The sequence below is a fragment of the Acinonyx jubatus genome, chromosome E3 (genome assembly GCF_027475565.1).
Source record: "Acinonyx jubatus isolate Ajub_Pintada_27869175 chromosome E3, VMU_Ajub_asm_v1.0, whole genome shotgun sequence".
In the NCBI taxonomy this organism is placed as follows: Eukaryota; Metazoa; Chordata; class Mammalia; order Carnivora; family Felidae; genus Acinonyx; species Acinonyx jubatus.
In genome coordinates, this window is record NC_069398.1 from 19265441 (window position 1) to 19289263 (window position 23823).

Sequence of the window (23823 nt, forward strand, 5' to 3'; positions counted from 1 at the left end):
TTCCCTTCCCAGAACCACAGTTACTGCTGGGCTTCTGGCATCCTGGGAAATCCAGCAAAAGGGAAGGACTGACATCATGCAGTGGGAATGAGGTCACCCCACCTGCTCCATCCTCAGTAGCCACCCGGCTGGTTCTGGCTTCCCTAGCCCCTTCCCCAAGGTCTTTGCTGGAACCAGATGGCAGTGGAGTGCAGAGTGGCCACCAGGGGGCGCCCTATGGCAAGAGTGTGGGGGACAGACGGGTGGAGGCTGGGCTGGTGTCTGTTCCTGGAATGGGCCAGGAGGGAGGAGCAAGCGGAAGGGGACGGTGTGTTGGCCGGCTGGCCCAGGCGCCGAGAGAAGAGGGTCCCTCCTCTGGTGGCCAGTTTGGGCACCCTGGGACTGTGGCTGCAGGTAGGCAGAGGTGATGCCAGGGCCCACGGGTCCCTTTCCCTAGTTACAGTCTTCCCCATCTCCCTCTCGCTTCCTTCCCAGCCCTTAACTCCTACCTTCCATTTTTGTCCCAGAACCTCCCCCTCCAGCTCAAACCCTGAGCCCTTCCCAAATGCCAAGCCCTCCCCCTTCTTATCTCAGTAACTGCAGTCAGAGGGTGGGTTAGCCTGGCTGCTGCAGCCTCCAGGAGCAGCTCCGGCCCCTGGATTGCTGATCCAGTCCACTGGGCCAGAGGCCCTGTCTAGGAGTAACAGGTGAGCTGCTGGCACTGGGGTAGGTGATGGCAGGCAACTCCAGTTCTCCTCCCCAGCCAGGCATGGCAGACTCTGCAGAGACCCGGAAGCTGGTGTACCTGGTCACAGGTGGCTGCGGCTTCCTAGGGGAGCATGTGGTGCGGATGCTACTGCAGCGGGAACCCCGGCTCTATGAGCTGCGGGTCTTTGACCTGCACCTGGGTCCCTGGCTGGAGGAGCTGAAGACAGGTGATCGTGGAGCAGAGGGAACGGGGGTGGTGGGTGGACTCCCTTTGCCGTGGTGGAAAAGATGATGCCTGTTTATGTCTTCCGGTGCACATGGATGGGATGAATGAGTCACGCTGGGAACATGTGGCTCCCGAGGGTGTAGGCTGAACCCAGCAGCTGGCTGGTGGCCCCAGCTCTGACACTGCCTCCGCCTGCTCCTATCCCTACCAGGGCCCGTGCAGGTGACTGCCATCCAGGGGGATGTGACCCAGGCCCATGAGGTGGCAGCGGCTGTAGCTGGAGCCCACGTGGTCATCCACACAGCTGGGCTGGTGGATGTGTTTGGGAGGGCCAGTCCTGAGACCATCTATGAGGTCAACGTCCAGGGTGAGGTGGCTGTTTGTTCCCCACCCCCTCTTTGACCTTGACTTCTGTGATCCTCCTGTGGAAACCTGTCCTCTGGGTACTCCTGCCCCTGTAATAGCAGGTCAGCAGCCCTCACTGACCTGCTGTGGGACCTGGGGAAGGAAGCCACGGGCCCTCACCCAAATTGGGGATGGGGGTGGGTGGGAAAGATGCAGAGAGGGAGGAAGTTTTAGCTCGGGTACACCCTCTCCCCACCACCTCTCCCAGGCACAAAGAACGTGATTGAGGCTTGTGTGCAGACTGGAACACGGTTCCTGGTCTACACGAGCAGCATGGAAGTTGTGGGGCCCAATATCAAAGGCCACCCCTTCTACAGGTAAGCTGAGGTTCCCCTTGATACTGTAAGAGCCCCATCTCCCCTCCGCATTAAGACCATTCCCTCTCCCCAGGGCACCTGGGTGGCTCAGTCGGCTGAGTGTCCCACTCTTGATCTGGGCTTAGGTCGTGATTTCACGAACCCTGAGGTCGAGCACCACATCGGGCTCCGCGCTGGCAGCATGGAGCCTGCTTGGGATTCTCTTTCTCTCTCTGCCCCTCCCTGATCTCTCTCTCTCTCTCTCTCTCTCTCTCAAAATAAGTAAAACATTAAAAAAAAAAGAATTCTCCCTCTCCCCCAACTAGGGGCAATGAGGACACCCCATATGAAGCAATACACAGACACCCTTACCCTTGCAGCAAGGCCCAAGCTGAACGGCTGGTCCTGGAAGCCAATGGAAGGAAGGTGAGACAGGAGAAGAGACACAAAGTGGGGGTGTGGAGGGCTCCTGGTCAGAGGCAGAGCCAGGGCCAGCAGGACTTTTTTGTATCCAATCTCCAGGTTGAGGAGGCCAGTTCAGGCCTCTGGGTCCTACGTCTTAGCCCTGCCTGCCTTTTGCCCCCAGGTCCATGGGGGACTGTCCTTGGTGACATGTGCCCTGCGTCCCACTGGCATCTACGGTGAAGGCCACCAGATCATGAGAGACTTCTACCACCAGGGCCTTCGTCTGGGGGGTCGGCTCTTCCGGGCCATCCCAGCCTCTGTGGAGCACAGCCGGGTCTATGTGGGTAAGGCCCAGCCTACACAGCAGGCAGGCTAAGAACAGGGCAGGACCCATGTGGTCCCGGGTGGGCGGTGTGTGCCCTGGCTAGAAAAGGGTGAGCCATATGTGGACCAGAGTAGACGGAGATGCAGGCGTTGTCTGCGCAGGCCGCAGAGGAAACTGCAGTTGTGTGAGTTGGGAAGGCTAACGTAGAAAACATGCCACAGGCTGAGGACAGGACTGCAATTACGGGAGCGGCCTCTCCCCAGGAGAGGACAGGGGCAGCATCTCCACAGGGCCAACAGAAGAAGTAGCATCCATGCAGGCCGGCCCGGGAGGGCAAGTGGCTACAGGGCAGAGGAGAAAGCACCCTTCACCAGCGCTGTGGTTATGTGGGCGTGCCTACGTGAGCCCACGGAGGGGGTGTGGCTTGGACACGGGCCTGCCCAGGGGAGAGCAGCGTCTGCGTCGTCTCCAGGGCACTCAGGGGCACATTCGCCTCCCCTCCTCCACTGGCAGGCAATGTGGCCTGGATGCACGTGCTGGTAGCCCAAGAGCTGGAGCAGCGAGCTGCGCTGATGGGCGGCCAGGTGTACTTCTGCTATGACGAATCACCCTATAAGAGCTACGAGGACTTCAACATGGAGTTCCTGGGCCCCTGTGGGCTGCGGCTGGTGGACACCCGCCTGCTGGTGCCCTACTGGCTGCTGATGCTCCTGGCTACTCTCAATGCCCTGCTGCAGTGGCTGCTGCGGCCACTGCTGCTCTACGCCCCCCTGCTCAACCCCTACACGCTGGCCGTGGCCAACACCACCTTCACCGTGAGCACCAACAAAGCCCAGCGCCATTTCGGCTACAAGCCCCTATTCTCATGGGAGGACAGCCGGACCCGCACCATCCGCTGGGTACAGGCCGTGGAGGGTTCAGCCCCTTAACAGTGGAGCTGGGGCCCTGGAGCCCAGCATGGCACATCCATCCAGGTCCAGAGCCCTCAAACCCTGGGTGGGGAGGGAAGGCTGCATTCTAGAGCTGGAAGAGGGGTCTGGTGCCACACTGGTTATCCTACAGCTCTCCACAGTTTTAATCCCATGAGCCTTCAGTCCATGTCCTGATGCGTCCAAGTTCTAGGGCAGGGTTTTGGGGCGGGCATGTCTTCACTCTCAACCCAGGCCTGATGGCTGGTTGGCGGATGTCTGATTCCCCTGATGTTCTCAACTGCCCATCCCATTTCTGGCTTTTCGAGCGGGAAGTGAGTAGGAGTTCCATGGGCTTCATGCTGGCTTTCTTGTGTCCAGGTGTGACCCTCAGGCCTGGATTCAGAGTGAAGATACTTTCTGGCTCCTGTCACCACTTTGGCCCTCCCTCAGGGACCACAGTCCCATTATTTTCAAACATTGATCACCTTTGGACAGCTCTTTTCAATGAAGCCTACGCAAATCTGTGTATTTTTCCTTCTTCCCACCCCTCCACCCAAATTAGTTCCTGCAGTAATGTTCGATCTCTGCCTGAGGATGCCCTGGTAATGCTGTACCTGGCCAAGCCCTAGATTAAAGTTCTTTATCCAAGCCTGTGCCCATCTGCCTGTCCAGCTCTCCCTCCCGCCTCCCACCATGTCTCCCCCTTCCCCACGGCGCCCGTCCCGTGTGGGGACAGAAGGAAGTGAGCACACAGCACGCCCGCTGTTGGATTGGTTGCTATTTCTCCCGTCCCACGGGGCCCGACCCGGCCCGGGGTGGGGGTGGGGGTGGGGGGGCCTCTGGGGACAGGACATGCAGGGCAGGGGGCGGGGCAGAATTTTCCTGTGTTTTATCCATTTGCAACTTGGTCACCAATAGAGAGAAATGGGACTCTGAGGGCTAACAGGAGAGGGTGGCCTGGCTCTGGGCCCCCAGCCAGGCCCCAGGAGTCCTGTCCCCTCTGGGGAGGAAAGGGAAAGAGCTCTAGAAACCAACGGAGAAACAGGAGGGGCAAGGGCTCATGTCAGCAAACACGGCTACATCACGTGACACGCCAGCGACACGGAAACACACGCCAACGCACACGGCTGCACAGCGGGAAGGGGGCGGTGGGGGGAAGAAGGGAGCCGGGCGCCACCCATCTTGTCCTCTGCGGGGCAGGCTGGGGGGACAGGGTGAATGCATAGAACACATCATGTACACACGCTCAAGGCGTGGCAAGAGCGTGCATCGACCCACAGGCACATGGGATGGACACGCAGTGTGCTTCATGAGAGGCGGGGCTAGGGAGAAAGGGGACGGGGAAGCAGCGAGCCCTGGCCAGGCCCAGGACCACCCACAGGGCACACATGGGCTTGGAGGTTGTAGGTGCACGGAGGGTGAGCAGCACACTCGTCCAAGAACATGCAAAAGCCACCAGCCCCCAGACGACATTCCAGGACACGTACAGACACGGCAGCCAACAAGCAAACACATCATATGACCTGTGGGACTTGCAGAAGGTGGGGCACAGCAGACCCTCGGGGATCCTCTCGTCCAATGGAGACCCAGGAATGGACAGCTATGGGCCTAATACCACTCAAGGAGGCAACAGCATCATTCCAGCCGTGGCTCCACCCTTGTTCTTGTGGCCCCAAGGCTGTAGGAATTCCGGAAACACCGGGGCCACAAGGGTGTCCTGGCTAGGCAGCAGGAAGGAAAAAGGGTGGGGATGCTGGGGCCTGCTCTGATGTCCCCAAAGAAGCCTGAGATGGGAGCAGGAGGGCTGTAATCAGACACTGGGGCAAACTGCCTGTCCTGAAGAAGGACATTCTTGGAAGGGACAGACAGGCTCCCCTCCTCAACAGAGCCCACCTTGGGGGTTACATATATTGGCGTCACACAGGCAGGGCTCACACAGCTCAAGTAGGGTCAAGCTACTTGAGCTGGGTGAGGGTGGGAGGGGTATTGTGTTCCAGAAGGTCACATCCGCATTGTCTCCCTGTGTCTTTGTCTCCCTGTCTCTCTCTCTCTCTCTCTCTCTCTCTCTCTCACACACACACACACACACACACCACTTCACATGAAGTGGGACCCCGGGAGACAATCTGCACACACACACCCAACCCTGGGGCAGGGCGTACTTCTTGTGTGTTCAATCCTGTATATGTGGGTCCTTTACTCATGCATCTCCTGCAGCCCCGCCACCAACCTTACCCCCCAACCCTCCATGCATAGTGCATGTGCTGTCTACACAGTGAGGGAGGAGTGGGCCCTTTCTTCACCCTCAGAAGCTTGGGCCTGTGCCCTCACCTTCAATCTCAACCCAGGGGACGGGCGGGGGGGGGGGGGGGGCGGCGGACAGCTATTGCCAACATTTTGGCAGGGGATGGGTCCTGGCACTCGGCTCACCCTGAGTGGCTGCTGCCAACCGGCCATTCCAGTATTCCTGAAATAACAGTTCCAGTCCCTGAGGCAGAGTCCAGAGTGTCAGATGTGGTGGTGAGGACAAGCCCTGGCCAGTTCGGAGGTAAATGTGTGGAAGGCAGGAATGCCCTAATTTTCGGTCTGTCTGGGGTGGCCCCTGACATTCACCTCGTCAGTAACATTTCCCACAAATAGCCCTTTTGGGTGGCATCTACATGCAAGTGGGTGCAGCCTGAAAGGGCACCACGCCCGTGGGAGCGTGCATGTTCCTGTGTGTATGTATGTGCCTCAGTGGGCCCCCCGCACGAGGCCCCCTCAGCCCGGGCATGCGTGAGCACACCGAGGTGCACCCGCTCTCAACAAAGGTCTACCCTCTGGCAGAGACACAGAGAAACACAGGCGTGTGGGCACGTGTGCACAGGGGCTCTGAAACCTGGCAGGGCAGGAAGCTGCAGTTGCACAATGTTGATGGGATGGTGTGTGACCACACCAGATGTTGGTCAGCAGCTCTGGGGAGAGAGGGAGAGGGCAGATACGTCCAGATAAACAAACCTGGACGGGCACGTGTCTTTAAAGACAAACGTGTGTGCATATAACACACAGGCGGGCAGAAACACACCATGTAGAAAGCCTCTAGACACACACGTGGGCGCACGTGCACACACTCTCACACAGATGTATTCCACATAGCACAGAAATGTGTATTTTTGGGCCTACCCAAAATGGGTGTCCAGCGCACAATACGGAGAGCTCTGTCCAAGGAGAAGACCCATCAAATTTCAGGCATGTCCTTGAGACACACGCGCGCGCGCACACACACACACGTATTCCTCACATTACCTCCTGGGGGAAATGCACACGTATACACAGGCCGAGCTAGCTTATTTACACGCTTCCACTCACCTTGGCTAAACTCCACAGGCTCACAATACACACACATGCACACACACGCTCCCTGGGACACATGCCAGCCCCTGGGGTGCCTAAGCCAGGAAGGTTTGCTTAACATCACACTGGGGTGTCTGCCATGGCCTATGTGTGTCTGGGCCCACCTGGATCCTCTGGGAATGTGAGTGTGAGCGTCTGTACACTCACGACCGGCCCTACCTATAGCAGACATGGGGGAGGTGGGGATCCGTGGAAGAAGTGCTGTTGTGCTGGATTCAAACACTCAAACACAAAATTCCATGTACGCGAATTGTGTGTCTGTGGATCTGTGGCCACACACACACACACACACACACATCTATTCACAGAAGACAGAGCGGGGCTTGGTGGGCTGCTGTGTTATACCCGGCCACAGTCTACACACAACAACCCAAGTGAAAGGGGGAAGCTCAGAAGACACACAGACCTGAGGCGGGGGGGGGGGGGGGGGGGGGGGGCGGGGCAGAAGGGTGATTCGGTGCTTCTACACACATCTACACACGTACACACACACGCTGGGGTGTCCACACGTCTCGAGCATGTGCTGGCGGCATGCATGTTGGTGTGCATGTGTAATCACGCCCGCTGCTATCTACGTGCGGGGGCAGGGGTGGTCCATGGCAGGGTGAGGTCCAGGGACTCCAGGGTCTGACGGGGGGTGGGAAGGGGGGGCTGCCTGGGTCTGTCTTGGGGGTGAGCCTGGAGCAGGGGATGGAAGGGGATGGTGGGGGTATTGCTCCCAATGTGGTGGGGGAAGGGTCTGGGAGAGATGGGGGGGCCTACAAGCCCAGCGTCCCCCCAATGGATGACGCCAAGACCACCCCCAGCACCACACAGCAAATGATGATCATGATTTTCTTCTGCAGGCAGAAAGGGTGACAGGGAAGAAGGAGGAGAGAGACAGAGAGATAAAGGGAGACAGACAGATGCAGGGAAAGATGGGGAAGCAGGTGTAAGGAAAAAGAGGAGGGGAGAGAAAACAGAAAAAGGAAGAGGTCAGAGCCAGAGATAAGGCCTCCCTTTGGATTTCATCACTCACCTCAGCCCTGGCCTGAGCCCTGCCCCGACCGCTCAGCCCAGCCCACCTGTCCCACAGGTCCACCCGCCCCAGCTCACCCTCCGGGCCTTGCTCTGATATTTCACAGCTTTCTTGGTGTCAGACACAGCTCGCTCCACATAGTCCACGGAATGTTCCACGTTGTACTCAATGCGGTCAATCATCTCACCCTGCAGAGGAGATGTGCACAGGACAGGGTAGGGGTTGGGCTAAAGGAAAGAACCCCAGGGACGTAGGGCAGACTCCTAGAATGTGCGGGAAAGGCAGTACCTGGCTTTCCACGAGCATGGCCATGTCCACAAACATGTCATGCAGCTCTCGGATGCTGGTTTCCAGTTTGATGATCTCGTTGTGCCTCGTCTCGATCTCATTCAGTGCCTGCTTTGTCATCTGCGAGTCCATTTTGATCTAGGGCAATGGGGGTGGGGGACAGGGGGGAGGAGCTGCAGACCACCCTTCACTCCCATGAGTTTGGATTCTGCAGCTAGAGCATCTGGGTTCAAATCCAACTGTCATTTACCAGCTCTAACTGTGGGCAAACCGTTTAACCTTTCTAGGCCTCAGTTTCCACACCTAGAAAAGGTGGATAATAGCAGTGCCCACCTCCCACAGTTGTTGTGCACATTAAGTGAGTTAATATGTATACGCTGATTACAACAGCCCCTGGCACACAGTAAGGCACTAAAAGAGGCCTGTTAAGATACAAGAAATAAAAACCAACCTGAGCCCACCACCTCACCCAGGGCTTCCTCTAACACACACACACACCTGGAAAGCCCAGGGAGGAGAGAGATAGGGGTGCAGAGCCACCACTAGCATCGGGGGCGCCCGTCTGGTCAAAGGCAGACAGGGTAAAGAAAGAGGACACAACAGAGAAAGCAAGTAGGAGAGGAGGACCAGAGGAGAAGGCAGAGTGCCCATTCTGGAGCCCCTGTGACATTAGATGGGGGAGAACTAATAAAGAAATGCACTGGAGCACCTGGGTGGCTCAGTCAGTTGAGCGTCCGACTTTGGCTCAGGTCATGATCTCGTGGTCCATGAGTTCGAGCCCCGCATCAGGCTCTGTGCTGACAGCCCAGGGCCTAGAGCCTGGAGCCTGCTTCGGATTCTGGGTCTCCCTCTCTGTCTGCCCCTCTCCTGCTCATTCTCTCTCTCTCTCTCTCTCTCTCTCTCTCTCTCTGTCTCAAGAATAAATAAACATTAAAAAAGAAAAAAAGAAATGCACTGTAGCCCTCAAGAGTCAGGGGGAGAGAGAGATTCCAACCCACAATCAGATATACCTCCTCCCCGCAGACAACCTGGCCTGAGCCAGGCCACTCTCTTCCCAAACTCCTCACTGTTGAGGCTCCATGAGGAGCCACTCCTCTGCTCTAAAACCCTCCAGGGCTCTCCTCTATTCCTCCCCACGCCCCACCACCACAGGTTACACACCTTTACTCTAGCCAGGGTTCAGTCTCCCTTTCTGCCCTCATCTCCTACATATCCTATGAGCCCAAATCATTCAATGGCTGTTTGGCAAGTGGTTCCCTCTCCCTGTCTTTGTTCAATCTGTGCCCTTTGTCTAGTGGGCCCTTTGCCCATCTCACCATGTCCAAATGTTCCTTGTTTCTTAAAGCACAGCTCAATGCTACTCCCCCCAGGAATCTTTCCCTGACTCCAGTAGTTAACCACTACCTTAGGGCCTGTCTGCAGGCAGGGCATCCCTCAGGCAAGATCCCAACCACCCTGCATTGTAATGATGCGTTTCCATTGCAGTGATGGTGGCTTTGCTGGCGGGGATCAGTTCTGTCCTCTTGGAACCCACCAAGCTCCTCTCCATTCTCAGACAGAGAGACTGGGCAGAGCTGTTTGGGAGGGCTCCAGGTTAACGGGCCCTAATCAATTGCTCAAAGCTAATTTAACAAAGATCAGTTCTCTAAATAACAATTTACTGAAAACTGCTAGATAGTCACTGAACATACTTGAATTCTGGTCTAGAAATCTAAACCAGAGCCATTCTGCCAGCAGAAGCAGGGAGACAGAACTGGGCAGGCCAAGGCAAAATCTACAAAGAGAAAGAACTACAGTGGGGAAGCCCATCCAGTCACACTGAAGATGACAAGGGCAGGGGGCAAAATGTCAGCAAAAGTAAAACTGGTACTTTAAAAAATTTTTTCAACATGTAGGCAAATTAGTCATTTGGTGAAATGACCCGCTTCAGGAGGGAGTAGTGTATCTTAGCACTGAAGAGCCCCAGCCCTGACAGGAGACCGCAGGTCCAGATCCTGGCTCTGGGGCCTTGGACGAGTTATTTAACCCCATCACTGAAATCTGGCTGCCTCGGAGGGTGGTGGTGAGGGCTGAATGAGGTAGCAGGTAACTGTCAATATGTAAAGGGCTTAGAACATTATCTGGTTACTTAAAAGTTTGGCCTTTTTTATGGGGGTGCCTTCCTGCTCTGCTCCCATGGAATTCCCCGGTTCCAGGTCCTGGCTTCCCACTCTTGGTCCTGGCTTCCCACTCTTTGTTATTCCACGGTGGACTTAGGACCTTAGCTCGGCCTCTGCTTGGGGAGGGAAGAGAGTCAATGTTTTCCAAAACCTGACCCACCCCCACCCGGGGCTCACATCATCGGTGAAGATGGCCAACTTCCCGCTCTCCAGCATGTCTTCCAGTTCTTCGTTCGTCGTGGTCCTTCCAGCTGTGGAGAGAAAGCCCTCCCTGCTCAGGGACTGGGCCAGTCTGGGGGCCTGAAGTAGTGGGATGGGGCAGAGGCCCAGGAGCCCACCCTCCCCCCACCTGGCCTTAAGGTCTCCAGGGAGAGGAAGGGCCTGGAAGAGGGCTGGGGCAAGCCTGGGGATTTTGAAAGGGGGTACACGCACTGATCTCCAGCTGCCGCTGGATCCGGTCCTTGCAGCGGTCCCGGTACTTGGACTGGGTCGCATTATATTCGGTCATTACTTCCACGAACTTCCGGGAGAGTGTGGAGTGCTAGGGTAGGGGTACAGACACATCAGGAGGGGTCAAGGAGGCAGTGGAGGGGGGAGGAGCCGAGATGGCCTATGGCCCTTCTTTAACTCGCGCTGCGATCCCAACCCTAGACAATTGCTCAGTCCCTGGACGCCCCCGCGCCAGGTCCCCCATTCAACTCGCTAACCAGCGGGGTCCCAACCAGAGCTGGAAGACAGGGCCCAGCCCCGCCCTCCCGCCATAACCCCGCCCAGGCTCCTCACTGGCCCGCCCAGCGCTTTGCTCGGCTCTGGCCCGCCCACTATCTTTTCGCCTGGCTCCCGCCAGGAGTCCTCCCCCGTCGGATCCGGCTCCCCCCCAAACCCGCCAGGCTGCCACCTCCTACCTGGGTCTTGCGGATGCGCAGGTCCGCGGAGGAACGGTTCAGCCCCTCCTCTTGTTCAATGCTTTGCTCGATCGCTACGGGAGAGAGGGTGCAGTGACCGGCGGGAGACCCGGGGCATGTGGGGCAGGGGTCCGGGACGTAGGAAAGGTCGACACCCCGAGGCAGGCCCCAGGCCTGTGAAGAGATGTCACACCCATGGCGAGGGCAGACAGTAGAGGATCCAAGGGGCAGGGGCAGGAGGCGGGTGAATAGAGGGACAGACGTTTCAGGGCGTCTGGAAGGCAGGTAGGAGGGGAGGTTGAGGGTTCGCGGGTCACCAGACAGAAAGGGGCTACTTGTTCAGGAGGAAGTGCTGGGTCTTGGAAAGTCCCACAGCTGTAACTCGTGCTTAACCCCACTGAGGGGGGTGTGGGCCCAGTCCACTGGAGGGTCTCCAGTATGTGGAGAACTCTCCATTTCCTAAGGCCTCTGGAAAGAGGGCAGGAACCCATCCTGAGGTTTTTCTGGCAGAAGGCAGGCACTTCCAGGTGGGTCAGGTTCTAGTGGCTGCCCTTTTCTTCCAAAATCCTAGGGTGAGGGAGGGATGTTCCAATAGAAAATAGCTCTCCCCCAGCCCTGCAAGGTGACCCCTAATTTGGGAATTCCCACTTCTACAAGATGTTCTGGAAAAGCTGCACAGATGAACTGGGATTCCTGCTTCTGGATCATGCACTCCTAACATCTATCATTCAAATTTTCTAAAAAAGAGCTTGTGTGTGATAAGATCTACAGTGCTCTGAATATGCAGCAGGGATGAATCAACCAGGCCCTCCAGACCTGGAAGGGCCTCCAGGCCATTCTTGAGAACATCACTTCTCTTCTGCTGGCAGCAGGGGAGATATGGGGCTGAATAGCACCCCCGATGCTTCCTTACCTGCAATGGTGGGCACAGTAACTAAGTGACACCTCTGGCCCACCTGCTGCTGGAAAAGCACAGGAACACACACCCAGGGAAGTCAGAGCCTCCGGCCCATACTGGGACCCTATTGTCAGGCTTGGGACTGGAGCCAAGCCATGGAGTGAGGGGGCCTTTACAGGACCTCACTGACTTCCTACAACAATCCTAGGAATTCAGTCCATGTTTTACACTAGAAGCTGAGGTTCAAATGGGTAAAACAACTGACCCAAGGTCACACACAAAGCCCAAGCTCATGCCACCAAAATAGCTGGAGAAAGATGGAGAAGAAGAAAATTTCCTCTCTTTTTCTGGAGGCCTGGAAGGTCAGCTTCTCTACATCACTCCTACTTTCTCTGGGTTCTTTCTTGGTCTGTTCCTGGACTCATGATCCATGGAGCCACCTCTTGGTCTTATAGAGAGTGTTAAGGTCAGAGCTCAATGGGCCCAAAGAAATCTTTGAGCCCAGGAATTTTTAAATGGTGTTCCATGGAACCCTGCTTCTGAGAAAGAACTTCAAGGACTGTTGCCAGGAGTAAAGGGGAGGCGAGGCGGGTAGGGCCCTGGGTCTCCCAACCCCAGTACAGCCAGAATAGCATGACTTTCACGTGTTGTATATACTGGAGTTCTCTGTAAGATTTCATTTAGAGGAAAAAAAAAAATTGCTACAAAAAAAACCACACACACAAAACCAAAAACCTGCTTTGAAATTGCTTCTGTTTTTCTTACTGTACCAATGAGAAAGTTGAGGTGAGGAATGTGTTGATGATGGAAGCTGTCCAGAACTGAGTTGATGATGGAAGTTGAACTCTGTCTGTCTGGATTTGTACTTAATGCACTCCCAGTTTGGGCCATTTTCCTTTCCAGCACACAAGTGTAAAGGGCTTATTTTTACAGATCAGCACTGGAGGCTCACACATGACCTCCCACTGACTCGGGGAAGGCATGGAGTCCCTGTTCTCCTCTCTCTGGACAAAGGTTAGTATGCTCAAGGCCAGGCATCTGACATGACACCTCTTCCCCAAAGCCCAGCAATGTGCCTCAGACAAAGTAGGTGCCTGGCAAATGTTTTCTGATACTGAATTACCACCTCACGGTAACACTGCTATTCCCCTGGCACCAGCAGACAAGGAGGTTCCCAACCCACAATGCTTTGAGGGAAGGTGGTTATTACCAGCACCCAAGTCCTTAAATTAGAGCAAATACATAAGCATTTGGCAGGTCCCTCCTGAAAGCTTGCCAGCTCCTGATGTCAGCCACACAGTCCAATCTGTCCTGAACCGACGATACCAATTCAGAAGCATTTGCTGAGCCCACCTACTGGGTGCTTAGTGCTAGGCCCGGCACCTGTTCTGGAGAAATAAGGATTTAATGAAACTAAAGCCACTTGGTAGACTGTATTTTCTGGTGGACCTTCATGCTGATGGATCCAGCAGAGTGCAGACGCAACTTGGACAACCCCACCCCCCCCCCCCTTCCTTGTCGTGTATCTTTCTCCAAAGAATCTGGAGCAAGGAGGGGAATCTGGGGGTTTTGCGCTTTCTCACTGTTTAGGAATCTGGGTCCTGGAAATTTGTAGACGTTCCTTATAGAAAGGCATGTTTGGTCCAACGAGGGCACAGTTGTTTTCCTCCTTAGTCTGGGGATTGCATTCCTCACCTTTCAACTTGGACCGAACCTTGTTGGCAGTCTTCTTGATGTCTGCGGTGAGGTCCTCCAGCTCCTGTTTGGTCTCTGGGGACAGAGCCAGAGAGGATGACACGTATGGACGGGAGCCCAGACCCCCTACACCACTCCCCTACTTGTCTAACCCCATCCCCCTTATAGCCACCCAGAAGCAGCACTCACTCTCATCTGGGTTGGGGGCGGCCAGGATGGCACTGTGCTGTTTTTTCACTTGCTCCACATCCTCTGACAGCTTCTCAATGCAGCCCCGGATCTCTTCCACCTGGAGCAGCAAATCAGCTATACCCAGCCAAGTCGCTGAGCCAGGCAAGGGGCCCCGGGGGCTCAGTCAGGGTTCAGGTAAATGGGCAAGATCTAAGGGCCAAGGGGGTGTAGAAGTGGAGAGCAGGGGCAGGAACAGGGCAAAGGAAGTTGTTGGCTGGGGGCCAGCTTCTGGGTCTGAGAGCATCGGAAGCTCAGTTACCTGTTCAAAGAACTCATCCATGAAGTGGTCCCGATCCACATGGACCACCTCCTCTTCATCATCACTGTCTTTCGCCTGGGAGGCAAGAGAGGCAGAATCCATGAACAGTCCCTACCCCGAGTCTGATGCTCCCAGCTCTAGGCTCAGAGCAGAGGTCTTGGGAGAGGTCATACGTGGGGGGGCAGGTCATACGCAAGGGCACCAAGCAGTCAGAATGAACACTGGCTCTCTTGTGGAACGGGGTCCCGGAAGCCAGGTGGCCAACAGCCCAAAGGACAGGGTGGAGGGAATCAGAAAAAGGCACCCTCTCAAGGGTGGAATTGGCCCAGTCACCCTGGAGGTGGGTGACACTCAGGACAGCTGCTGTGAACTGGTATCATATGAACTGGCTAAACGTCAGCCTTGCAACATCTGGGGTCTGGAATGGAGGCCCAGGATCCTGACCCTGTCCACCATCCCTCCCGGCTGCTCCTGCCCAGGCCTTACTTTGCTCCCCTCCAGCTTCCACCCGGCCAGCCACGTCCCCTGTGCAAGGTCACTTCACTGCCAGCTGCGGGCGCCAAGTTGAGCAAGCAGTCAAGTCCAGGGAGGGCTGGAGGAGAGCCACAGGCAGCACCCCCACCTCCCCGGCTCCCTGCGTCTTCCTCCCGCTGCCTGCGCTCACCCCCTCAGCTGCTCTGCCCCTCGTATTCACTTCTTTCATCCAGCCTCTCCCAACTTCACACCCACCTACTCTCACTTGCTTGGATTTCCCAGTTGCAACCTGCAGCTGCTCAGCCCTCCACCCCCAGGGCTCAGAGACACAAAGGGATTTACCCACCCACACCACCACTGCCACCGCCACCGTCAGACAGACCAGTGACACGGACAGAAGGGCTGACACACAAGACACACAGAAATAGGCCCACTGACACCCACATGGAGAGACGCTGGCATGCTGACGTTCACCCACACACGGCAAAGCTGCCCTCTGACACGTGTGGCAACCCCAGGGACATTCGGGAGGGCCCTCTGTGCCTCTCTGACCCTCAGGTCGGCACACTCATTCAGAGCTGGGGAAGAAGAGAGGGGACAGGGTGGGCTCCCCGGTGCTACACACTCTGGGCTTGAGACTCTTCTCTGCTTGGGACAGAAGTCTGAGGACAAAAGCTGAGCCTGTCAAGCTTAATTACATGAGGAGCTCTAATCGGCCCCAGTAGAAATTGAAACAGAGTTCACCCGGACCTCCAGAAAGAACCTAGCCAAAAGAATCTGACCACCAAAGCCTGAATGAAATCAAGACAGGATCCAAAAGTGTCCACTTGGGGTAGAGCCTGTTGGGATCTAAAGACAAGCACTCACACGGAACCTCAACAGGGTCCGAGCAGATCACAGACAGGATCTGACAGAAACCAGACAGGCTTCGACCGAACTAGACTCGGGGCAGACAGATCCCAGACAAGCTCAGATCGAACCTAGACAGAGCCAGATGGGACCTAGATGCAATCTAGGCAGCCAAGTGAACTCGGAATCAGCAGAGACCCAGCAGCACCGGGAGGAGCCCTCCAGCTGCACACTCTCAATGCCACCCCAGCTTCCTGCCCAAATGGAACTCAAGGGATTCTCCCCACAGACGCTGGGCCCCACCCCATGTCAGAAAATGTGTTCAGCACTTACATTTAATTTCCAGACCATCCCAAACATCCCCTGGGAAAGGGAGGCTCCTCCGTCTGCCCACAGCTGCCCTCAGAAGGAGAGGTAATACCAGGCCGGGCTCGGGGACTCTGATAGGACGTCAGGCTTCTCAAGTCTCCACCAGACCAGGGCTATCCTGATAAACTTTGGCCCGGAGGGGCTTTGGGATGCTCATCTCATCTCTGAGGACCCACTGGCTTCCCCTGATACTGTGTCCTCAAGCCAGCTGCCCCACAAGGTCTCCCTCCCCTACAGCCAAAGCCATTCCTCTGCCACTTCTCTGACTTCGGCCCTCTGTCCAGCTGCCCACCGGTCATGAGGCGTGTCTCTGGCTCAGGTGCCTGGGAACTTTCCTGTTCTGTCCCTTTCCCACACTGACTTTTGATTTTCTAAAGTCTAATCTCCCTCTCTACTGTTGTTCCCAGAGCCAGTTCCCTTAGGTTTTGCCCTGGGACATCCCTGGCTGCCTGTTTACTTGTCCTTGAGAGAGGAAGAAAGGTAGAGGCCCGAGAGCTAATAATCCTCTACAGGGTACAAACACTTTTCCATCTATAATCCCTTTTGATCCTCACCACACAGCCCTGAGAGAGAGGCTGAGCAAATATCAGTGTCCCCATTTCACAGATGAGGGAACAGGAGGTCAGAGGGGGAGAAGGGAAGTGACTTGTCCAAGGGCACCTGGGCTGAATGGGCTGGAAATCATAGGCATCTAAGACAGACCTCCCCCACAGCCCCTTCTAAGGCTTGAGACCAGGCCACCTCCTTCCACCAACTCTGCCACCACATGTTTTCTCGCTCGGGTCAGCTCCTGCTAAGGCCCAATCTGGGTGAGGCTCTGTGCCCCGAAATCCTAGGAAAATATTATTTTATAATAACACCTTCCACATAGGTCTTATATTCTTGTTATCTCATTTAATCTTTATGTAAAGTCTATAAAGATCACTGGCTAGCATAATTATAATTATGGCAAACATTTACAAAGCGTGTTAGAACGAGCTGGGCACCATTCTATGCCCTGTGTGTACATTTGTCCCTTTAATTCTCACAATAGCCTCCTGAGGTAGATATTGTTATAGCCCCCTTTTATAGATGGGGAAACTGAGGCACAGAGAGGCTGAAGAACTTGCCCAGGTTAGCAGCTGCAAAGCCACATGATTTCTGCCTTCTGAGCTTCAGCCTCTGCATTCACTGAATGGCGATAACGTCTACTCCAAATGCTGGGCAGGTGGAGGCAATGAAACCAGGCAGGAAAAATGCCTAATGCTGCCAGAGAGAAGCAGTGTTTAGTGAGGGTTGGCTATTACCTGCTGCCCCTCCCATGTTACACATGAAGAAACAGGCTCAGAGAGGTTGCCTGACCTGCCTAAGGCTTCACAGCAAACAAGGCCAGAGGTGACACTTGACCTGCCTGGTGCTAATCCCAGGATCTGTCCCCGCAGTCCTGCTCTGCTGTGTCCCCAGTACTGCTGTGGCCAGGGGAGATAACCAGTAAGGGGCCAGGCTGCAGGAAGAGCCCAGACAGGAAGCCAGGAGTTCTACCTTCCCTTGCCCTATTCTGTGATCCTAGGCAAATCTCAGCCCTTCTCTGAGCCCTAGTTCATTTGCAAAAAGGGCAGCCTGGTGCACCAAGGGCCCTCCCTGCTCTGCAGTGTGCATGTTCACTAATGAGCATGGCCTCCATTTCTGGAAGAAGTTGGCCAGCCTAAAAGAATGCAGGCTATGGGCAGATGAGATTACCCAGAAAAAGACGATTGTATGCGCTCGCTCGATCTGCTTTACGGACAACTCAAGCTTCAGTTTCCTCATATGCAAAATGAAGAAGATAAGAAATCTAACACATGTTTACAGATTGCAGTGAGCTGGGCCCTGTCCAAAGTGTCTTGAGTGTCTCTTATAACCACTCCATGAAGTAGATACGATTCTTATACCCATTTGACAGATGAGGAAACTGAGGCACGGAGAGATTAAGTGACTTGCTCAAGATTATCCAGTGGGTGCTGTATGGGGTGCTGACAGGGCGGCACCTGGGTTTAAACTCACAGTCGCTGCTCTTCCTACTCACCAATTCCTCAAGTGCTTGAAAGGATGAAGTGACAGAGTGCAGAGGTCCTGGGCACCTTCTGGAACCGCCTTGGGAATAGGGGGCATCAGATCCAAGTCTCTAGCTTCAGTCTTTCCCCATCAGAGATACAAGGGCCCTCGTGTACGTTGGTGTGGGGAGACCACATAGACAGATGCATGGATGGAAGGAGGGGGACAGAGTGAGCTAGCAGGTCAGAGATCAGAGATCAGAGACAGATGGTAAGAAGGTGACTAACACAGAGGCAGAAAGAGCCTGGTGTTGGGTGACAGAAAAGTCAGAGTGCGCGTGTGTGTATGTAAACACACGTGTGCCAACACGCACCGCACACACATGCTCACAGGTGCTCCTCAGGGGTGCAAACATCATTTGATCTAGAGGCAGCAGCCTCTCTCCACCGCACCCCCACTCCTGTCCATCTGTCTCCCTGACTGGGCCTCTCTGCCCTCCCAGCACCCAGCATCGCCCTCCCTCCCCCAACCTTGCCGCTCTGCCCTCCCTCCTTACCCCCCTACTCCCTTCCTCATCCTCCCTGTGCCCCACTGAATCATTCATTCACCTGGCAGCTATGTATGAGCAGAGCCAAGTTCTCTAGCTGCTGCTGAGAACACAGAGGTGGACAAGACAGGAAGAAGGTCCTAGCTCCAAGGAGCTGACGTTCTATTGGAGGGAGACGAAGAATGAACAAGACGATTTCAGACTATGCTAACTGGCAAGCAGGGAGATGAACCCAGTGAGAGGGAGAAACGGCTATCAGGGGTGGCCCAGGATGGTCAGGGAGGGCCTTTCTGAGGGTGGGTGACATTTGATGACACAGAATTCAAGTCAGAGGGAATAGTGGTCCAGGCAGAGGGAAGAGCATTCAAAACAGAGGGACCAACAGAAGGAACAGCAAGTGCAAAAGCCCTGAGGCAGGGGTGAACTTGCTGTGCTTGCACAGCAGAAATGCGCCCTGTGCAGCCGGGGGGCAGTGGTCCATCCCCAGGGTTCTCCTGATCCCTGCCCTCTCACACTGGGCTGCTCTTTCACTATTTCAGGTCTACCACTGAAAGTCCTCCCTGTGCCTATCCCATACCTAAGTACTACATAGATGACTCAGTTCCTGTCCTTAGAGTGTGTGACTTGTCCTTTAACGGCCCCCATTCCCACCCGGCCTCAAATTTGAGCCTCCTTCCCTACAGGCCTCATCTTCCCCACCCCCCAGGCCTCCTGCCTTCCCACTCCACAGTCCACCATGCAACCCCACAGGCTTCTCTCCCTCCCCAATCTTCCTCTCCAACTCACTTGCTCCCATTCTCTCCTCTTGAGCCCTGGCCCTGACCCTGGCCCTTCTCCTTGGACCCTGGGACAACAATCCAGCGGATTAACTCCCCATCATAGCCTCCACTCCAGTCCGGCACCTCCCAACTCATGCCCAAAGGTGCTTGGTGAACTGGAAAACAGAAAACCCTGGTTCAACACTAGCTCTGCCATTAACAGCTGTTTGACCTTGGTCCGGTTGCCTCTCTGGCCCTCAGTCTACTCCAAAATAAATTAGGGGTCACATCCTGCCCATCCCAGGGGGCTGATATGAGGTTCAAGGGAAACAAGCAAGTCAAATGTGGAATAATAAACACTCACAGGGCCCTGCTGTGCCCAGGCCCCTTCTTGGTACTTTTTGATATTACCTAATTTCAATCCTTGGGACAATCCTGCAAACGGGTACTATTATTACTCCCAATTCAAACATGAAGAAACTGAGGGCCAGAGAGGTTAAGAAACTTAACCCAAGGTGACACAGGAAGTAGCAAAGCTAGGATTTGAACCCAGACAGTCTGACTCCCAAATCTGTGCCCTCACAGGGTATTTGATAAACAGATCTGAGTTCCCAGGGGAACTCGAAAGTATTGTTGGGAAGATGATCAGGTCCCCTGAGCTGACATCCCCTCCCACTACTGCCCCCCACTACTCTCAGCATCTCAGAGACCTCTTAACCAGGCCTCCAACACCCTGCCCGGTCTCTCCTGCTTCCCAGTCTCCTCGCTCTCAACTCTGATGGGGAGACCCTTGCACTCCTTACATCTGGCAGCTTCTCCCCACCCCACCCACCCCCTCCCAAATCTCTAGTCTCTCTGAGCTGTGACTAACACCAGAGCCACCAGCACTTACCCAACTCCTTTTACCCCTCCATGCCACACCCCCCCCCAACACTGCCTACCCCCTGCAGCCCCAGCAGACAGGCCTCCTTGCCTCCCTCACCTATGTGGAAGAGGACTCCATGCCCTGCCTCCCCTTCCATCCTTGTCTTGGAGCTTCCCACCCCCCACCCCCTAATTATACCATGATTTCACCACTACCTCACCTCAACGGCTTTCCATTTCTCTGGGTTTTAGAGTGATAGAATTGTCCTGGCAGCAGGGGATCTGGGTTCAAATTCACATTCCTCACTTGATGGCTGTGTGACCTTGGGCAAGTTATTTACCCACTCTGGGCATCAGTTTCCTCAGCTTTAAAATGAGGTAGTCTCTTAGTCCACATACCTTACCAGGAGGTCAGTGAGGGTCCAATGAGATTACAAACAGCAACCTGCTTTGAAAAGTGCATGGCGAGAGAAAGGGAGTTTAGAGCACCAGTGATGGAGCCAGCTGCTTGCCTGCCTTTTACTAGCTATGTGACTCTGATCCAGAACGCTGATCCCTGATACTTAATGTCTCTGGGCTTCAATTTCCTTATCTGTAAAATGGAATCAGACTAGTACCAGGGTTGAGGTGAGGATCAAAATGAGTAAATATGAATAAAACACTCAAAACAATATCTGGCACTAGGGGGTTAGTTGTTTTTATTATTGCCATTTTCTAGATGCCTGACCCTTACATTCAGTGGAAGTTTAATAAAGAAAACTTCAAAATTCCCTATTCAACCACCAGTTTCTTCTTCCTTCTCATCTGCCAAACCGTCTTTCCCCAGAGATGACAGTCACTTATCTTCAAGCCCCTTCCTCTTGTTTTCTGTAATCTGGTTTCCCACCCCCATATCCAGGGGCTCTCCAAAGACAGAGCTTTTTACCCCCAGTGTTCAGACTTCTGTTTCAAAGACCAAAAAAGCAGAGACACATGTCAACTTGCCAGACTGGAAACCCAGATTCCAGTCTGATCCTCCCACCCACTTGCTTGGTGACCTTGGACAAGTTCCTGCTACCTCCAAATCTCAGTCTCCTCATCTGTCAAATGGGGTAACAACCCTGGGAGCAGGGAACCACCAACAGGCTCCCCCTGAGAAAGACCCAGTGCATCAGGATACATCATGGCCGGGGCTAGTACTTTAGTAACATCACACCACAGGCCTGGAGCACAGAGCAAGCTGTCAGCTTTGCCTTCTGGGCCCCCAGGTCATTTCTACAAATCCCCCAGCATTCTCCCTACCCTAGAAACCATTCTCATCAAGCCCCCACTCCCCAGCCCCTCCAAATAGCAGCCTTCACTGCGGACATCAGTGCCGCCCTCCTCCCCCTGTCACCCAAACACATACTGCCTGGCCAGACTCCTGGAGCTAGGCCTCTTCAGGCCTGCAGACCAGGGGTCCACATCAACCTGCCCCTGACTGTTCAGAATGCCCCAATTCCCCCCAGCAAAGCAGTCCATGTCACAAAACCCAGTTCCGTGGCCCTGTGCATGGAACCTCCTCCCCCTCTCTTCTGCAGCCCCAGCTCCCACCTCTGGGGTCACCCAATCTCAGGCCTTGGCCCTCTGGCTGTCTCCTGAGGCCACCACTTACTTCCCTCCCTGCCTCTGAGAGGTGCCCCCTCCCCACAGGGAGGAGCAACACACGCGTGCACACACAAACATCCACTTCATTCACTGCCAGGTGTTAGCATCTCTGGCCCAACCTGTGTCCTTCCCCAGAGCACCCCCCAAATCTGGGTCCCGCTAGACTCAGCCTGGCCCAGTAACCGCCCCCATCTTTCTCATTCCCCAAATCTGCCCAGGGGATGACAGACAGTACCCTCCAATTCTCTCCTGATGTTCACTCTCTCGCATCCCCAGATTTGACCCCAGGGCTCTCCTGGGAATGTGGGTATCTAAGGCCCCTGAAATCTCTCCTGCCCCCTTGAGTCTTAATGGCCTCCAACCTCTTCCAGCCGCTGTCCCCAAAATGCAGGTTCATTGGAGACATCAGGTGCCTCCAGATACTGGGGTGCCCCTACTACCAACCTCCAGTCCCATCATTTGCCCCCATGTCCCAGCACCTCCCCCACTCCACCCCCACGCGCTCCCCCAATATTGGGGTCCCGCCCCCCCATTTCCCCACCCCCAAGCTCACACTCCGCAGCTCCTGAGTCCGATCCTTCATCCTGCGACGGCTCCTCCTCCTCCTCCTCCTCGTCCTCCTGCCTCTGCTGCTGCTCCCTGCCTCCTGCCTCGGTGCTGGAGGCCGGAGTCTGGGGGCGCCGGGGGGCACCGGAGCCGCTGGGGGGGGGCCCGCGGACGGGGGCGGGGCCGGGGGTGGCGAGCCGAGGGCCGGGCAGGGGCAGGGGCCTGGGCCGGGCTCGGCTCTGCCGGGGCTGCGGTGGCGATGCGGCTGCGGCACAGGCTCGGATGGAGGGATGCGGGAGCCGAAGCGCGGGGGAGGGGGGCGGAGGGAGGTAAGGAGGAAGGGAGGGAGGGGGGAACCGGGAGGGGGCGGGGAGCAGGGGGCATGCGCAGCGCCCGGGGCTGGGGGCGCCTGGGGGTTGTAGTCCGGGGGAGAGGGACCCAGGGAGAGGGGGAGTGGAGAGGCCTAGAGGGGGGTGGGGAAGGGCAGAACCAGAGAAGCAGGGAGAGATTCGGAGAGAGGCAGAGGAGATGCGGCGGGAGGCAGCGAGCTGCTGGGTCGGGGGGGGGGGGGGGGGGGGGTGCGGTGGTGATGGCAGAAAGAGGGTAAAGGAATGAATTAAGGGAATAACCCAGGGAAGGGTTGCTGTGCATCCCTTTACACCAGGAGATATTAGATAGATTTTATGTTTGGTATCTGTGAGTATCTGTGCGAGCGTGTGCACGACCACCTCTGTGTATGTGTCCCTGCAGGAGGTTCTTTGGACACTAGAAATAGCAAAACCGACCCTCTAGGTGGCTTTTGTGATGCAAGGAATCAGCCAAGCCTGGAAGGACAGGGACTTGTTTGTTTTGGGATTTATTTTGCACAGCCTTGCCTGCTCTGTGACAGCGATGGGTCTCAGAGCTCTGCTTGTCTACCTCCAAGGACAGGGGGCTCACTACCTTACCAGAACTCTTGGCCTATCTTTACATGGCTCTGAATGTTGAAAACGAAATTTGTCCTCATTGGGAGGGGAATGAAGGTACACCTGAAGGTCCAAGTACCCTGTGTCCTTCTCCTTGATGCCCACCTCTCTTCTCCCCTTCTCCATATTTTAACATCACACCAATTGTTCCACGCCTGCAGTGGAGCTTTGGCCCCTGACAGGCCTTAAACCTGCTTTTGCCAAGTTACCTGATCACCTCCTTGATGCCAAATCCATCGACCACTGGGTAAGATGGATCAGGGGCCTTACCCTTCATGATCTTTCAGTGACATAGGACCCTTATGACCTCTCTCTCTCTCTCTCTTTTTTAAACTTAAATCCAAGTTAGTTAACAGGAGTAGAATTTGTTGATTCATCACTTACACATAACAGCCAGTGCTCATCCCAACAGACGCCCTCCTTAATGCCCATCACCCTTTTAGCCCATCCCCCCACCCACCTCCCCTCCAGCAACCCTTAGTTTGTTCTCTGTTTTAAGAGTCTCTTATGGTTTCCCTCCCTCTCTGGTTTTATCTTATTTTTCCTTCCCTTCCCCTATGTTCATCTGTTTTGTTTCTTAAATTCCACATGTGAGTGAAATCATATGATATTTATGTTTCTCTGACTGACTTATTTCGCTTAGCATAGTACATTTGAGTTCCATCCACATTGTTGCAAATGGCAAGATTTCATTCTTTTTGATCACCGAGT

The 23823-nt window shown here is 55.2% G+C and overlaps 2 protein-coding genes across 4 annotated transcripts; one reads left to right on the forward strand and one right to left on the reverse strand.

The window, feature by feature from the left end:
* Positions 1–247: 247 nt before the first annotated feature.
* Positions 248–3903, forward strand: HSD3B7 (hydroxy-delta-5-steroid dehydrogenase, 3 beta- and steroid delta-isomerase 7). Of its 3 annotated transcripts, none has more exons than XM_015076873.3 (7): positions 248–393; positions 747–914; positions 1125–1280; positions 1527–1635; positions 1941–2040; positions 2201–2363; positions 2858–3903. In XM_015076873.3, exons 1-7 carry the CDS (start codon positions 273–275, stop codon positions 3271–3273), a joined length of 1233 nt encoding a protein of 410 aa, XP_014932359.2. In that variant the 5' UTR covers positions 248–272; the 3' UTR covers positions 3274–3903. The 3 variants fall into 3 exon arrangements, with proteins under 3 accessions (XP_014932359.2, XP_026907444.1, XP_053069676.1); XM_027051643.2 differs by having other exon boundaries at positions 249–393; positions 743–914; XM_053213701.1 differs by lacking the exon at positions 2201–2363 and having other exon boundaries at positions 385–403; positions 2858–3024.
* Positions 3904–3986: 83 nt separating this feature from the next.
* On the reverse strand, positions 3987–22434 carry STX1B (syntaxin 1B). Its single transcript, XM_027051649.2, has 10 exons — positions 22155–22434; positions 14102–14176; positions 13801–13900; positions 13612–13686; positions 11019–11092; positions 10546–10654; positions 10291–10364; positions 7955–8092; positions 7744–7854; positions 3987–7487 (listed from the first exon to the last, which is right to left on the reverse strand). Exons 1-10 carry the CDS (start codon positions 22182–22184, stop codon positions 7407–7409), a joined length of 867 nt encoding a protein of 288 aa, XP_026907450.1. The 5' UTR covers positions 22185–22434; the 3' UTR covers positions 3987–7406.
* Between the last annotated feature and the right edge of the window lie 1389 nt (positions 22435–23823).

What these genes read in the sequence shown, in the direction of transcription:
- HSD3B7 (XM_015076873.3), top strand. Translation starts at nt 273, where the DNA reads ATGGGCCAGGAGGGAGGAGCAAGCGGAAGGGGACGGTGTGTTGGCCGG. An exon ending in TGGAAGCCAATGGAAGGAAG is followed by an intron (nt 2,041 to 2,200) that starts GTGAGACAGGAG and finishes TTTTGCCCCCAG; the next exon opens with GTCCATGGGGGACTGTCCTT. An exon ending in GCACAGCCGGGTCTATGTGG is followed by an intron (nt 2,364 to 2,857) that starts GTAAGGCCCAGC and finishes CTCCACTGGCAG; the next exon opens with GCAATGTGGCCTGGATGCAC.
- STX1B (XM_027051649.2), bottom strand. Translation starts at nt 22,184, where the DNA reads ATGAAGGATCGGACTCAGGAGCTGCGGAGT. An exon ending in CCATGCTCGTGGAAAGCCAG is followed by an intron (nt 7,855 to 7,954) that starts GTACTGCCTTTC and finishes TCTCCTCTGCAG; the next exon opens with GGTGAGATGATTGACCGCAT. An exon ending in ATCAGAGCAAGGCCCGGAGG is followed by an intron (nt 7,488 to 7,743) that starts GTGAGCTGGGGC and finishes TTCTGCCTGCAG; the next exon opens with AAGAAAATCATGATCATCAT.